Here is an 18,227-nt window from a genome sequence, read left to right on the forward strand (position 1 = left end):
GTGATTAGCAAACAATAAAGGTCACAGCTTGCATAATACAAATAAAACATTTGGTAGATTAAGAGAGACACTGATATAGCCTCATTTAGCTGGTTTAGGTAGCAAATATTATATGGAAACTTATTTCTTTTCATTTACTATTCTTTTCAGATGTGAGACGAACAGAAGATAACTACAGGAGATTTTTATCACAAATTCACTGTAGGTAATTGGTGTGTCCTTTATAGAATACAAGATGCCTTCGACCAGATAATATTACCTTGGCCAGTCGCAGAAACAAATTATATTACAAAATATCAGTATTTATCTACCTAGCAGACTATGAAGCTTAAAGCATTCTCACTCATGTCTCAAAACATTGAATTCAAGCAAAGGAAAGTCCAGGATGGAAGAACAACAGTATTATGAAAAGGCTAGACTGCTATTCTCCAAAGAGGAGACACCGAGTAGCAGACCAGCACAACAAAAAGACTGCTGTACATAAAAGCTTTTGACCAATATGCCTTCTCCTGAAGTAGAAAACACTTACACATATTCTCACTAGCACAACTTACACACACATGACCACTGTCTCTGGCCATTGTGGCTGGATTGCAACTGCGACTGATGGGAGCAGCAATCGGGGTGTTGGTGGTGGAAGTATGGAGGATGCATGGGGCGGGGATATCAGACTAGGTGTGGGGGGAGGTGTAGTGCTGCTTGTGGGAGTGTGAAGAGAAGGGTGAGGGAAGGATAGGGGTGTTAGGTGTAGTTTGGTGATCTGGAGGGGGGTGGGGGTGGAAAAGGAGATAAGAAGAGAAGGGGAAAAAGACCAGCGGGTGCACTGGCGGAGTAGAAGGCTGTGTAGGGTGGAGTGGGAGCAGGGAAGGGGATAGGTTGGTGAAGGACAGGAGAACTGGTGAAGGTTGAGGCTAGAGAGTTACGGGAATGTAGGATATACTGCAAGGAAAGTTCCCACCTGTCTAATTCAGAAATGGTGGTGTTTGTAGGAAGGATCCAGATGGCACAGGCTGAGAAGCAATCTGTGAAGTGAGGCAAACAGTGTTGGACAGTATGTTCAAAAACTGGGTGGTCCAGCTAGCCATCCCTTGGCCTTAGTTTGTCGGTGGCCATCCATGTGAACAGACAACTTGTTATTTGTCATACCCATAGAGAAATCAGCACAGTGTTACAGTTTAGTTTGTAGATCATATGGTGTGGTAGTTTTGACAACCTCTCTTCATGCCCTGAAATGTGGAATATCCTACTCACTAACCTTCCCACCCACCCATAGTAATACTCCTCCATCCAATGAACCTACACAAAATCCTTTCCCATCCCTACTTCATTCTTATTCCCAACCCCATGCTTCATGGCTCATATCCCTGCAACAGACCTAGATGCAAGACCTGTTTCATACATCCTCCACCCACTACCTACTGAGGTCAGGTTGCAGGCATCTTCTATACTGTCAAAGGTAGGGCTACCTGTGAAAATAGGCATGTGATCCTTAAACTAAGCTGCAACCACTGTGCTGATTTCTACGTAGGCATGACAACTAACAAGCTGTTCTCTGCACGAATGACCACTGCCAAACTCTGGCCAAGAGACAGCTGATCCACCCAGCTGCTGGACTTGCTGCCCAACACAATGTGCTTCACTTAAATGAGAGCTTCACGGCCATTGCCACCTGGATTCTTCCTACCAGCACCAGTTTTTCTGAACTTTCCCGGCAGCTGATCCTAACCCATAACCCTCTAGCCTCAACCTTCACTAGTCCCACTAGCCTCCACCTACTATCCCCTTCATTGCTCCCACTCCAGCACTACACAGCCTTATACTCTGTCAATGCATCTGCTAGTCTTTTCCTCTCCCCTTCATTAGTCCTTTTCCACTCTCCCTGCCCCTCCCCATACTGACTGCACCTAGAAACCCAATCCTGTCCCCACCCCTACCCTGCTATCCCTCTTTCTCCCTGGCTCATACCACCTCCTTACCTCCATATACCACACCTGACTGCTGCTCCCATCAGTCGCAGTTGCAGTCTGGCTGGAGACAAGTGATCTCGTGTGTTAGAGTGTGTGTGTGTTTTCTAATTCGGAGGAAGGTCTTTTGACCAAAAGCTTAAGTATATAACAGTCCTTCCATTGTGCCTTTCTGTGACTCAAGGAGGGTAGTACTCTTAACATTTTCATAATATTCTTGTTAAAACACTGAATTCAATTTACGTACATATGATCTAATGAATAAAGAAAAATGAATAAAATACATCAACAATGAATTCAGATAAACAAATATGAGATAGCCAGAGCTGACATTACTGCTAACAGACAAACAAACCAAAACTTCAGGAAGGCTTAACTTCTGGATCTGCAGGTTCCTTCTTCACATGAGAAAGAAGTTAGGAGAGGAAAGAAAACAGGGGTGAGAGGAATGATATCAGATCATAAGTCAGGATGAACTCTCACAAGGTACATGAAAGAAAGGAGATTGAGGATGAAAGGAATGTGTTTGGTTGAGTAGCCAGATCTTTAACAGCACAGTTGCATTAGCCTTAACACTTGTGTCCTTTCTCCATTCAGCACTGGAGATGCTCTTAACTTGTCTTTGGTAATGTCCCCCCTTTCCTTACTATCACATTGAAAGAATTCATGGTTATAAAAGATTTGAAATTTCTTGTTTTACAATTCTTCACAGACAGGACCAAAATGATATCTCCTGGAGGCAAATACCGAACAGGGGGGCCTACTTCTTTCTCTGTGTGAATTCAATACACATGGCTAACAAAATGAAAACAAAAAGGAAGAAAATTTAGGTTTTAACATATTGTTGACATTGAGGTCATTAGAGATGGAGCACAAGCTCGGACTGTTTCAAGGATGGGGTATGAAATTGGCTGAGTACTTTCAAATGAGCCATCTCGTCATTTGCCTGGAGCAGTTTAGGGAAATAACGAAAACCCAAATCAGGATGGCCACACACAGGTTTGAATCGTCTTCCTCCCGATTGAAATGCCACTGTACTAACCACTGCACCACCTTGCTCGGTGAAATTAAAACAGTTTTGTATTGTGGTGGTTACCATATACTGCAACACAGTAACAACTGCAACTAAACCATTTTAATTAGGAAATTAATTTTTTATATTTGTGATGACTTAATGAAAAGTGTTGCATCTACACTTCAAAACTGGAATTCCCTTTCATGTGAAACGAGTTACCACCCGATTGTACACAATTAAGTAACTGAATTGCGTTTAACATAAAGAGATGTTAGTCACTGATTTTTTTGGAGGAAAATAGACTCCTTGGGAAGTTTTTTCTGTCCAAAAAATGTTTAAGCAGTAATAGCAATAATAACTGGACAGTCTATCTTTATACATGTATCTGAACATCAGATGTCCTCAGTAATCCTGAATATGAAATTCCTCATTCCCCCACATATGGATACTATCCAACCTACTTCTCTCCCACCCCTCCCACCATTATACAAGTAAAATAAAATATTTAAAGAGCTACTATCTAACCTATTCCCCCCCCCCCCCCCCCCAATATGCAAATAAAATATTTATCACGGAACTTTCACAAACATCAACAGCTTCTTGTTAACTAACAGTGCCAGTTCCACACTCACATTTTACAGTAACCCAGATCTAACAACTGCAGCAAATTTCTTTCTTTAAATCTATGATTTATAATGAAGAGCACATTTTTTTGTACTGAAGTAGAAGGTTTAAATAGTTCCATAGGAGAGAAAATTGCAGATTAGTACTTACTTCAGGAGTCAAAATGTCTATACTACCGATACAAATGTACAGGTGATAACACAATCCTAGCTTTCAGAACTAATAGTTCCATCCTCGCAGAAGAGAGAGGGATGGGTTGGAGAAGATTAAAAAGGAAGGGCAGGTCACTCAGATCCCAGGATGACACAGACCCACATGCAGCGAAGATGAGGGTAGACAAAGTGATGCTCATTGATGATGTTCATCTCTTTTTTCTGGCATCCATTCCTTCTCCGTAATTGTAGGGTGCAGTGCTTGACTGCACTACAGGTGGAACCCTCTCATCCTGTGGGCCAAGTAATGTGCCCTTCCTCTTTATCCTTCCACAAGCTATCCCTCTCTCCTTCCCAAGGAAAGACAGTTTCGAAAGCCATGTAGTGTTCTCACTCTTAACCTTTTATGTGTCTGTCAGCCATACTAATCATTTTGCCTCAATACAGTATGTACTGGCCAACAGTTCTGTCACATAATTTATTAATTTTCTTGATTGAATTTTCTTTTGATACAATTAGGTGATACTATCACAAGGGAAGTCATGGCTCATAATAAAGAGAAGCTGTAGACATAGAGGTATATGCCACAAAAATAAAAATTCAATGGCATACATGTGTAAGATCATGTGATACTCATTTACTGAAATGGGTTAATGATGTAATAATACTGAAGGAGTAAAAATGAGCATTAGAACAGTTCTGCAGAAATGTTTCTATATAAAGCAAGGAGCATGTTTTACTTCACTGTGTGATACATAATTCATCTCTGAAACTAACTGATATTATTGCACGTGCTCCTTATAGATAAGGTCAGCAACTGTAGCTGGATCTACAGGTGTGACTGACTCAATAAGTTAAGAAATGTTAATGATACAATGCTTATTCAGATGTCAGTGTCTGAGCAGTGCTCACATAGCTCTACAGATAAAATTGCATTTGGGCCAATGAAAAAGGTGAACTTCATCAGATATAAAGATCATGAGACAATATTTCCCACTGTTATATCTATTTATATTGAGTCAGCTACCAATTAACACTAAAGGCTGATTAAAAAATCTGTCATAGACTAATTTCACTCACAGAAAAAGCTGTGTCACTCGGATTTTGCCCCTGCCAAAAGGAAAGAGACATAAACCAAGATACAGAGAGAGATTGTAGTTAGTCAGAAAGCCTCTTTTATTTCAGCATTTTTGTTTTAGAAAGGATCTCTCTCAACTGGTCCCGTGATTCAATAAATCTGTGAATGTACAACAATAAATTGCTATTTATGAGATGTCCAGCCTGTAACAGATACAGTTACTTTCTGTGGGTGTGGCAGCAGCCACATAAAAACACACAACATGACATATTCACAAAAATTAAAAAAAGAATTAAAATAAATGTAACAGTGTCTCATCAGCACTACAGTGCTTCTGATGTCTTCAAAACAAGACATGGAAACTTCAGAAATGCAAGACGGGCAAGAGTAATTCACATTTAATCTTTAAGAATGCTCTAAAATACCTATAACCTTTGGTCTGAAATCATTGTAAGCCTTTATGTCACAATACAAAAACACAAACAATATGATGTTTGAAACGGTATTACAGTAATTCCTCATTTTCAAAAGAAAAATTTGTCTGTTCTGTAATAGTGCCTATCACACTCTACAACAAAATTGAGAATCATTTATGTGAATAAAGTACAAGTACAAAAATATGACAAAAATTATGTGATAGCCTATTATCCTCCACTATTGAACATCAGATGACACACATGGGAAGGGAGAATAATAAAACTAAGTACATTATTTGAAATTTGGAAGATACTACTTCATCAGGTTTCTGGAAATAGATATACTTTTTTTTCAGTATGAAAATATTAAGTTAAATGTTATAATTTAAATTTATGATGTCCTTATTTAAAATATTTCCATTTTGGAATCTTTATCAAAAATAAACAACTAAATAAGGATCAGAAGTACAACTGCACCATAACAGTACGCCTTCTAGCAAGGTAAATAAGTGCCACACTTCACTATTATCACAATTTTCACAGAAAAATCAGTCAGTATACGTAAATTTATAAGACTGGAATGCTTCTTGAATAAATGCATGAGGTTAAGAAGCAGTGTAAGATCTCATAGGACAGGTACAATCTGCAATAACTCTCACAATAATTTAACATTAACACTTGAAAGATCTCTCTTTTTAGTACACATGCACTCACACTTACACACTCTCTCTCTCTCTCTCTCTCTCTCTCTCTTCCTCCCTCCCTCTCCCCCACCTCTCTGAAAGACCTGAGCATACTTATGTATTCTTAGGATACTATCATTCTGCATTCTCAACAACTACTTTGGCCAACCCATCATTACTTTCTGCATAATATGAGTTGTTTAGCTACACACATTAATTATAAACTTTCTTGCTATAGTTTAACTCTCAGCTAAGATGTGAAAATTTTTTGTCATAATGACAAGCAAAGAATGTGTGTGTACGATTTTACAAAAGTTAAAATTAATTAGCTTTGTCACAAAGAAAATACATATGTAGTTGTTACATATCCTGCCTTACATATATGTTCAAGTCCATATGCTGTCTTCAGAGTACACACCAAAACTCTTTCTCAAAACACAAATAGAGAATACTATCCAAAATTTCATTGTGCATTTATGTAACCTACACACTGACAAAAAGCAGTCACAATGACAAAAAGCAGTCACAATGACAAAAAGCAGTCATCACAAAACTTTCAACACACAAATTTTTATACTTATATTCTAGTGTTTTATATACATATTTCCCCTTGACTGTATAACAACAATTTCATTCCTAGCACAGAATACATGCAGATACTCATGAAATACATAGTTATACATATTAAATGCACATAGACTAGTAACAATGCAAAGACATTACAAAGAAGGGCAAATGGAAAGTCATTTAAAATTAAACTTGTGTAACAATTCAAAGAAAATTTTTGGGGTAAATAAGCAATCTCTGGACACATCAATTCTCTATACTGTCCATTTACCAATGCAAACTACTGGCTATTTTGGTATCTTCAAGCTATAAATAATGACTATTATCCTTAACCAGTAATGGTGAAAAAATGTCAACATATGGACACACACACACACATACTATATACATATATAATATATATATTACTTAACAGGTACATATGATCAAAACACATGCATAAGCAACTGCTCTTTTATGATTTAAGTAATGACAAATACTACACACAAATCTGATTTGGTCTATAGAGCTAGAGCACAAAACAGTTTTCTTTGGACCAGTGTCCAACATTAAAGTTTCAATAAACTCTAGTTTCTTCAAATTATGAATGGAAGAAAGTTCTTTGAAATGATTTTAAAAACTGCATTTTTTGTTGTAAATGGCTATCAGTAATGTAAGTAATAATCAACCACACATGGATGGCTTCCACACTCTGGCAAAAAACTTCACTTTTATGTCATACCAATAATAATCTCCTAGAAAACTGGTTTTCAATATATGCTGGTAAATACATTTCTTGCCAGCATGTGTCATTAGTATTAGTCATACTAAATATTTACAAAGTCTTTGGTAAGCAGGAAATGTTATATCTTTGACAACTACGACAACTGGACCCAAATAGAATCCATGATGGAATGAATGAATGTGAAATTTGAAAGTACTACTCTTCTTTACACACTTGTACAAACGAATTTATTTTTTTCCCGCTCTGAGCCATTTTAAAGACAAGTTCCTCTGGTTTTACTTACAGTGCCACACAGGTCCAATCAAATGTTCTTTTTTTTCCGGATTTTTCTTGGTTTTCAAATCACATTTTATTTTATCATAAATCATAGCTGCCAAGTCATCATCAAATTTATACAGCGAGCTTTCATAGCAAGTGACATACTGATAAAGGTTAACTGAATATGTGACATTTCACGCGATAACATTGCCCAAAACTTCAGCACACACAAAGTTAAATATAATAAAAAACATTTTCTTTACCTCCTTACATATGCAGCAACTGTAAGAATTTGAACCAGTAGCAATTTTGTCAACCCTTGGTTTAAACTGAGGAGTATGAAACTTTGTTGCAACAAATTAATAACATCACAATTCAAATGTGGTTATTCCTATTATGCAGATTTCAGACAATGTGTTCTGATTTTGTTTAAAAATGTACACCAGACGGCTGACATCACATAAAAATTTAGCAACATCAAATATAGGAGAAAATTGCCTGTTGGCAATTACAATTACAATGTGATAAAAATCATTCAAATTCATATTTTTAAGGTTTGAAGTATGTGACAGAATGGAAGACACAAACAACTGTAGCTTTGTCATCTCATAATTACTTTGTGCCAACTTGGGAAATTGTTCCGTGCACCAATGGATCACCTGCTGTTGTGCCCCACTGAAGATTAATCAATTTTCTTCATCACTGGTCATATTATTTAATTTATATGATGTTTGAGTGATAATATAATGAAAAAAGAAAATAAAACCACAGTGTGTATTTGCACAAAGTTTCACTTTATGTTTTCCATGGCTGTATGACAAATATCATTCTGCAACATGTGATGTCGAGAGCACATCGAACGAGTAATTGTACATTACTCTTGTGGTCTGGTACAATGTGACTTACTATATTACTGATTGTGAATAACATCGCTTGTGTCATTATTTATCGAGGTCTGACTTGGGTTTTCAAAGCCTGTCCCTCATCCTTGAAAACTTAATTACCAATATTAAAAAGTCAAATAACATATGAAATTCAATATAATTTAATGAAAACACAAGTGGCTTTTTTTCCCATTGTATTATCTCTCAAATGTTGTATAAATTAGGTAATGTGACCAGTGATGAAAAAAATATATATATAGATTAAAAAGTAAGTAGTAATGGTATTCGAATCATCGCCTCGCCCACAACCTGCCTCCTAAGAATGGACACCAACCGCTTGACCGCAATCACTTCTAGCTACTGGCACATTCGCACACATTAGTGCACTTTACCACTTGCACATTATGTTGTTTGAATGGCCCACTAAAGGCGTACAAAGTCTGAAGCAAATCTGTGATTCCATCATGGCCTCCTCTTGTTAGTTAAGTGCACAGACTACTGGCAATGCACTGCTAAGTAATATATGCAGATGATTTGAATTTTAATAGAGAACAGTAAATAAAATTAGGATTTATTAAAGACTATTAAACAAACTTGTATAAGGTAAAGGAAAATTAGGATTGTAATGTACCATCAATAACTTGGTTAGCAGAGACTGAGCACAAGCTTGTTAGCTTCGAAGGTACATTGCTGGTATTCACCTCAGGCAATAACAGGGAACCATTTTACAATTGAATCTGGATGGCCAATTAGATATTTGAAGCTTGTGTCAAAAAAGCACTGCATTCTTTGTTTACCCACGTTTAAAGTAGAAAAATTCCATTAGTACTTACAGCATGTTGTATGATCCATACTCAATCTGTAATTCTTTTATAAAACCAAATAAACAGTTGTCGTATCTACCAGAATGCAGATGGAATATGTTGCAATACATAAAAATAACTTCAATTTGAAACATAAGGTAGCAGCCTTTTGTTTTTTACCAAAATACTCACTAATGTTGTGGTGTTGCACTATTAAACTAACAAGACTTAATTCTGTTTAAGTGTTAGTATACACATCACGTGTGAAACAGTTGACCAAAATAAATAAATAAATAAATAAAATAGAAAAACAATAAATAACAAATTTTAGATTAGTACCTGCAGTTCCATAAAAATCTTCATGAATATGTATGTACATATTGGCACAATTTCTTATGTAAATATTGGCACTTCATTTATATCGTAGCCATAGAAACTTTTAGAAAGACAAAAAAATAGCTTTCCTCATTACATACAAAAATGGTGATTTCTTTCATAATTCACATTCATTCATTCACGACACTTGACAATTCAAAATGTGCTAAATTCTCCAACTATGATAACAATGTTTTGTCTAAATAAAAACTATCTTACAATTTTATAATAAAAATTTATACCTCAAAATTCAGTATTAGGGATGGGCAGTGGGACAGAAAAAATGACGAGAGCCAAAAGTACCAGTAATGTTGGTAGATAAGTATTCACGTAACCCAAAAAAGATAGAGGTAATAAAGATGTCTTTACAGTCATTTTAGGTATTTATCAAGATATGTGGCACAACAAAAGGGGACCTTTAATGCACACATAAATGAAAATACTGACATCTTCCTTTCTTGAATTGTCATTACAGTCAATGGTTAGACTGAAATAATACGAAAGTAAATCATTCCAATTACTTAGTAGCCTACTTATATTCATTCCACTTATTAAATTCATACCAGTTCACTTCATTCAGCACCCTTTACCTACTGAAAGACTAATCTCAAATATTATTTCCAGTCAGGTCCTCCTCTATTTAATATTTTCTCATTTGAACAGCACTTACACAGTTGAAGTGAATCATGTCTCACATATTTTTCATTTACCTTCACTATATTAAATCATGGTCACAACAAAAACAATCTCTTTTTATATTTTTGTTCTCAATATAACAGGTACATTGCTTAACAAATATTTATAAATATACTAATCAATTTTGGTCCCAAAAAAGTATAGGACAACAATCATTTAAACAAACAGGTGTCAGATGTTCCATAATATCAGATTATGACTCACAGATAAGCTGGGCTATGGTTACGTATTGGACATCCCCCCCCCCCCTTCCCCTGAAATCTTGGTTGTGGTGACAGACCAATCTGTAGTGCAGCCTGAAGTCTAGGTCAGGTTGGAAGGCGAATTTGGTTGCGAGTTGGCGAAGCCAATGAATGTGAAAGCAGAAGATTGTGGTAACAAATTAATTGGTAGGTAACAAATTAATTGGTAGTGAAGTCTAATGTTTATATCTGCACAATATTGAAATATGCAAGGGGAGTCCAACACGTAACTTTTACCATAAGCTGTAATTGATGTTCCCCTTTTATCCTATACTGTTTTTCTGTATAATATGAATCACTTTTCTGATTAGATTATAACTCCACTGAACAACTACTTGCATTGCTTGATTATACTTGATTGCACAAAGTAAACATACAAAACAAAGCAAAGTGGTGTACAGCTCATAAGTATATTTTGCAGTGTTGGTACCAATAACCACAATGGTTATTTCAAAAATGGTGCCTTATCTTCTCTGGACAAAGCCTCTTTCATTCTTCTCTGCACTTTTAATGGTACAAACAACAACTTCTTATAGCAGAGACCATAACATACATACTTTCAGTTGTTGATACAGTAAGAGTAGGTACTATAAGTATAAGAAAATATGTCAACTGTCTAATGTAGATTCTACAAAAGCATATATACTTAAAAAGAAACAGCATCCAAAAATATAATAAGGAATCAAACATAAAAATATCACATAAATGTACAAATCAGCATAGCAAACAATCTCTTCACATCCCCAAGTACCAATACCTGCCAGCCGCCAAGTAAACTGATGCACACCTCCAAGCAAGTGGAGAAAAAAGGTCACAATTAGCAAATTACATATTATATAGGCCCCAAACATAAGTTACTTTTGTATTTATGACTAGAGAAAAATAAAGCTTACAACACGATTTTTGAACACTTCAGGTATCACATTACAAGATTATACTTCATATCCAACAACCATATAGCTACAAGACTCAAGTTTCTATAAAATGAACTAAACCTCCAACATCATCGACATGTATCAGAATTGCTAACTCATTATATGCCAATTTGGAAGTAATTCAGACACACGTACAGATGAATGTTTAGTTATATTATATAGAATAGTTTCCCCACTTGCCAAGATTGCACCCCATACACCAAAGGTACCATAGTCTATAATTGAGTGGTTGCAAGCAGCCATGGTGGCAAGGTCTTGACCTGGGCTGGTGACACCTGCTTTGCTCACAACAAATACATCAGTGTGATCTTTTACCAGGTTATGTCGACACCAGCTCGGATCATCACTTACCACCAAGAATGCAACACCACTCCTGTACCTCTCACGAAAATAGCCCATTGCATTATGAAAATATTCAGGACCTGCTAAATTCATTTTTCGTGTTCTCCACAGATACTGCCGATAGTCTGTCCTCCTCACATGAACACCAACAAAAGTTAAATTGCTATTGTTCATCAATTGTGTAGCAGTTCTAAGAACGTTTTGACTGGCATCTGCATATTTCTTCTTAAACTTAAATTCATGTCTTATGTCATCAACCCACGAAAGCACTAGCTCTGGTAAAATGGAAAACCTAGGCAAAAGAATACTCTGGTTTGTGTACATCCACCAATCTGGGGACTTGATAATTCCATCCCATTTTGCTGGGCAATGAGAGACATAAAAAAGCGGTGGTATACTGAGATCATCAAATATTTCGTCAAGCACTTTACGAATGCACCTTGGTACATACGGTTCCAATCCTGTTCTCCTTGCTACTGCCCATACTGAAGCATATTCCCACATCTGGTTTCCAAGGCGACCACCTTGAGAAACAGTAACAATGCCATCTTTCGGACAGTGATACCTTCCTGAACGTGTACGTGATAGTTTTAGATTGTACGTACAAAGCGACTGCTCGTAATCACCCAAATATTTCATTACCTTTTTCTTCGGTTGCGCCTGATAGACGGGAAATATAAACAAATGTACGAACACGATCGTACACATTGCACAAAATATAGACAAAACCAACAAATTTTGGTTCAGTCTTGTCATACCGCATCAGCTTATCAACATAGCTGAAGAAACAGTATACGTTTATTCAGGTAGGCAACAGGTAAAACATTTCGTCTCTGCAGCTAACGCTTGTCCACATATTAGAGGCAGTGATTTATGCCGCTCCATACTGATCAAACTTTATATTGTTGTCGCACAGTCCAGCACTCTTTTAACATTGTAAGTTGCACTTGTCCGAAAGTGAAACATATTTCAAGCAACAGCTACAAATCAATACGCATCAAACGAAGTAAATATTACGCACCACGCACTTCCACTGTCAGTGCTACCAATGGCATACTTCATGATGACAGTGACACTATCAAGTTGTATTGTTGTAGAGTATGTCCTGAAAAACAGTCTTATTTTTCTCAACAACGGGAGATACAACAGGAATAGTGATAGGAAGGAAACATCCGCTGAAATCCAGATCCTTTAGAATATAAGATGTAGACACATCATCTGGTAAATTTCCTCTTTGATAGTTTAAATTATTTTTATCTGAAAATTTAAGATGTGTACAGAATTTTAGTGTGAACAGTCCCATCTTTGTAAGCCAATACAGACTATTCTTGCTCAAAACATTGCAACTGAGTAGAACCAGTGATGGGGGAAGAAAATGAAAATTTACGATATAGCCTGACAGACCATTCTGATAGGGCATGTACTGAATACAGCTTCTGAGTTATTTCGCAAGTGCGCGAGTAGCGCTTGAATTAATTGCTGGCGTGGACAGCGTCATGTATTTAAATCATAGATATGTTACTCAACTGGGCTTAATCGCAAAGATGTTGGCAAAAGATATGACAGGACGATGGCAGTCAGCACAACATAACAGAGTGTCTCGCAAATTCACGTAACTAGCGAGAGCGTAACAATGGTAAAATGGCGAGTAGACGTTCTATTTTGGCTACCACAATAGACTCTATACCTTCTACCTCAAGTGATCCTTTGAGGGAATTGTTCGAAGCGTGTAAGACAGGTGATATTGTACGAGTAAAGAAGTTGGTGACGCCGCAAACAGTCAATGCTCGCGACACAGCTGGAAGAAAGTCGACTCCATTGCATTTTGCAGCAGGTACGACCAACGATACTTTATTGGATTAAAAATCATAACAGACTGATTACCATACGCTTTACGTTTATTTGCAAACTTCACAGACTCTGTTGAGTTTGAAGTTACACATTTATCGATATTGTGCTTGGTATAACTACCGTTATTTCGCTAGAAACACTAGAACTAAACTTTCATCTGACGGAAGACAGTTGGTTGGCAATGGATGTCAGCAGTATATCTTGACGGAATTTGCCAGATGAAGCAAACTCTCTATTTTTCACACCATTAAGATTATGTCAAACCACTCAGTTCTGTGTTTAAGTTTTGATTATTGATTAGGACAAACTGTACATTTCCAGAACCAACGCTAGCGTTGTGTATATGCCAAGTCGCGCTTGTAGACCCTAAAAGCCACCTTTAATTGCAACCATGTAACTCATATTTGACATAAACTAAAAGTTCTAATACACGGGAAATGTGTGTTTCGATTTATTTAAGGTACTGTACACATGTAGTGGAAAGCCCTTGTCAACTGTCATTGTGTGATACACTAAAATATTACGAATGCCTGCTCCAGAGCTAGGACTATGTTTGTGACAGTATGAACCAGATACGTTGTTGTCCAGCAGAATTTGCAGAGCAAACAAAATTGCTTAGACGATAAATCTACACCATAAAACTTCCATCTCTTTTTCTGTGAAGATTTTGAGGCTCTTCAGATTGTATATTAAGAAGTTACACGCACTAAAAGAGAACAGGACATTGCCTGTTAGAAATGCCATTGGCAGTTCTGGAAGTACCATGCTGTTTAGTGGGCATATTCCAGGATTTGTGTTGGAGTCATTGTAAATTTATTGGCTTTTCAACATTTATCATTCTTTAGCCGCTTTTTGTTCTGAGAAGTTCTTAGTTTCGATAGAATGGCACATCACATAGTTTTGGTGAATAAAAATACGGTAAATAGACATTAGAATAGAGATGACACATATTTTGGTATTGTGTTTGTATTGTTTAAGAATATGATATTGAGGAGTTTGTTCTTTAAATGCTAAACAGTTGGAACATGATTATTCACACAGGTCTGTAATTTTTTCCTTATTCACACAGATCTGAAATTTTTTCCTCTAAACTACTCCCCCGCCCTCCCCCCCCTTTATGCCTGTCTCATTTCATTTGTTCATCTCACACATTGAGCAAGTCAAACATCGTACACAGAAAATTTTTATCGCCCCTCCCCCAAAGAAAGGTTTTGAATTTGAGGGACTAGTGTAGCAGGGGATACAACCCGTCGGCTTTGGACATTGACGTCACAAGTCGCCAATCGAGAAGCGATTCTTCTTAGTGTTGTAGCTCCCTTCGGTGGCTGATTAGTGTGTTTTGGCTTTTTAAAAAAAGTCTCACGAGATAGAATAAACAGATCCACCTTATTAAGCAATCAGTAAAAAAACGAAACTGAAACATAACAGCAAAAGCGAAAATGGTAAACTGCTATCTGGCGACTTGTGACGTCATTGTCCAAAGCCGACGGGTTGTATCCCCTGCTACACTAGACCCGAATTTAATAACAATTTCTAATTTTTCTATTTCTAACATAACACTGGAAAAATTAAACACACTCAAAACAAAAATAATCCTCATCCCCCCTTCCCAAAACATTCCCGCTCTAACAAAACATCCTAAACCAGATTAAAGAATGCTGCCCACCCACCGCCTCACCACATAAATTTAACTTCCAATCTTTGGCCTATAGACCTACTTTTTCCCAACAACCTTAAAAAAAGAAAAAGAAAAACACCCTGAAATGGACAGTAGTTTTCAGCTAAACTCTTCTTCCAGCAGTATTCATCAAGCTGAAACTGCAAGATGGAGGAGTCTCTTCCTTCTCCCTGGAATAGTTTCACAGACCTCCAGAACCCACTCATAATATTGGCAGAAGCCCCCATTACATAATCTCTGAATTCTACAATATGATTCATCACTAAGTGTTAATAACGTCAAGTACCTAAATCCTCAAGAAGATAATGAATATGAAGTAAAAGTAGAACCCTCCACACTGTAATCACATATTCCTCAGTTAATGAAACCACAACCCATTTTGTACACATTTCCCCCCCCCCCCCCCCACCCCCCACCATTACCCCCCAAAAAAACATCAACATACCCCCTGAAAAAATAGCCCCTTGGACCCAGGTCCCTACATCATCACAACAATTCCCCTACATAACTACCCCAATGCAGACGCTGTGCTAGCAGTGTAAACACTGTAATTGCTCGTAGATGACTGCCCTTAAGACTCTTATGCTGCCATCTTCTGATCTGAGGGGAAGAGGTAAAGATAATGGTGGGGGGAGGGGGTGGAATTCATATGATGAAATATAATAAATTTGGTCAGTTTCATTAATTAACTGTACTGCTGACATTTCAACATTCTGCTATGAGGCCATATAACTGCAGAAATTTAATTGTAGTGGCACGTTGTTGCCCATAACTGCAACTAGTGTATGACTTGTAAATTTTGTCTAAAACTAGTAACAAATCAGCGAAAGAAAATTAAATTTGTAATATGGCAAATTAACAGTTCCAAAGACGAAAAGAAATCTTGGCAGTAATGAGCCACATTAAAATAACTCAATGACAAGTCAACAAAAACTGCCAAATCGCAGGGTGGCACACAGCACTATGTATAGTGGCTCACTAACGCCACTTATAAAACTTCTAAAAATAGGTATTCATCTGTAGAGCACTATCACAGACAACAAAATGCCATCTAAAACATGACAGATTCCAAACATGGTGTACTGTAACATAACGTAACATAGCTATGTCACAGATCAAAGCTTATATGTGGTACTGCAAGCTTCTGTTGACCCAAGGATTCTTTACACTTGTCAGCTGTTTGGAAGTTTTCACTGAGGTGTTAGCATTTTTGTGGAGTGCTTGCACACTGCTGAAGCAGACGTCACTTCGTCAAAGCTGTTGTTTCACTAGACAGTTCTTGCTTGCTCAATCTGTATCCAAAATTGGCTATCATAATTTTCTCCATTTGTGACTAGTCATAACTTTTGGAGAGAATGTTTAACCTCCTCCTTCTGTGGCTCTACAACTCATGACGAGTCTTGTCTTCTTCACCTATCTCCTTCCATTTATCCCCATCTCTCGCTAGCATTTTCCAGTTCCTTTAGCCATCTTCCGAATGTCTTCTACGACTCCATCATCTCGTCTAGTTTTTGGTAGACTGCATTCTCTCTGTCCATCCGTCTTTCCTTGTAAAATTTTTTTTTGTATTTCTGTATCATTCATCCACGCCACATGTCTAGCACACCTCAGCGTAGATGTCTTCACAATTCTTCTAAAAGGCTGGTGTTTGTAGATAGTGTACAACTCATGGTTATATCGCCTCCACCATCTTTTCCTTTCACAAATTGGGCCGATAATTCTCCTGAGTATCCTTCTCTCGAGTGCATCCAGCGATTCAGCATACTTTGCTGTCAGAGACCAGGTTTCAGAGGCGTATGTAATCACTGGCCTGATCAATGTTAGTTTTGTGGCCCTAGTCAGGAATCTTGGAGATATAAGCTTTTTTAAGCTGAAATAAGCTTTATTGGCTGCATATGAGGTATCGTTTACACTGGTTACAATTGAACCCAGGTATATGTAATGATAGACTCTTTCAAAGATATAACTACCCATTGTTATTTTGGCATGTTCACCCTGTGTACTCTCCCAGCAGCTAGGTATTTTGTTTTCTGCTCATTGATATTTAGTTCTAGATTCTTGCCGGCCTGTTAAAGTGCAGTGAATGTCTCTTCCATTGCTGTCAGAATTCTTGCTACTATGTCAGTGTCGTCCACCTAGGCCTGTATCTGCACAGATTTATGAGAAATCATTCCCCTATTAAAGATATTTGCTTCTCTCATCACCTTCTCCAAGGTGGTGTTGAATAGAAGGTATGCCACTGCATCACCTTGCCATACTCCATTTTTAATTTCGAAAGTACTGGACAACATTGCTTCAGTTTTTATACCATCTTGCGTTTCTCTCACTGTCATCCCTACTACCCTCATCAGTTTTTTTGGAATACCCAATTAACCTAGAACTTGATATAGTTGCTCTCTGTCTATGCTGACATACACTGTTTTAAAGTCAATAAAAAGATATCTTCTGATCCCATATTCCTTTGTTTTTTCCAGAATTTATCTTAGAGTAAATATCTGGTTGATAGTTGACTTACCGGGGATAAATTCACATGGATACGGCCCTGTTTTGCTCACTATTATTGGCAGTAGTTGGTCGTACCGTATGCTAGAGGCTTTTATGTCCCAGATTAAGCAATGTGATCCCTCTGCTGTTACTACACTTTATCTGGTCTGCTTTCTTATATATAGAGTATATAATTACATCTTTGAGGCATTTCCTCTTCTTCCCGTGTTAGTTTAATGAGTTTCAGGACGTTAATTTCCAATTTAGAGCCTCCTTGCTTGAAACGTTCTGCTAGAATGCCGTCAGTTCCTGCCGCCTTGTTGTTCTTTAATATCGTCACTGCAGTTCTTACCTCTTCAAAGTTAGGTGGGTCCACACTGTTATCTGGGTCCTCTTCCTCCTGTATTTCTGTTGCGTTCTGTGTTACAACTGGTCTTGGATTAAGAAGTTTGTGAA

General features: G+C 37.3%; 2 protein-coding genes across 3 annotated transcripts in view; one reads left to right on the forward strand and one right to left on the reverse strand.

The window, feature by feature from the left end:
• Positions 1 to 10,541: 10,541 nt before the first annotated feature.
• On the reverse strand, positions 10,542 to 12,744 carry LOC126416495 (galactoside 2-alpha-L-fucosyltransferase SEC1-like). Its single transcript, XM_050084236.1, has one exon. It carries the CDS (start codon positions 12,512 to 12,514, stop codon positions 11,507 to 11,509), a length of 1,008 nt encoding a protein of 335 aa, XP_049940193.1. The 5' UTR covers positions 12,515 to 12,744; the 3' UTR covers positions 10,542 to 11,506.
• A 590-nt stretch (positions 12,745 to 13,334) lies between these two features.
• Positions 13,335 to 18,227, forward strand: part of LOC126416028 (poly [ADP-ribose] polymerase tankyrase) — a 301,772-nt gene continuing 296,879 nt past the window's right edge. For both annotated transcript variants that reach the window (XM_050083481.1, XM_050083482.1), the window contains exon 1: positions 13,335 to 13,592. In XM_050083481.1, coding sequence (XP_049939438.1) covers positions 13,400 to 13,592 — 193 coding nt within the window. In that variant the 5' untranslated portion in view covers positions 13,335 to 13,399. The remainder of the gene's footprint in view (positions 13,593 to 18,227) is intronic.

This window comes from Schistocerca serialis, chromosome 8 (genome assembly GCF_023864345.2).
Source record: "Schistocerca serialis cubense isolate TAMUIC-IGC-003099 chromosome 8, iqSchSeri2.2, whole genome shotgun sequence".
Taxonomy (NCBI): Eukaryota; Metazoa; Arthropoda; class Insecta; order Orthoptera; family Acrididae; genus Schistocerca; species Schistocerca serialis.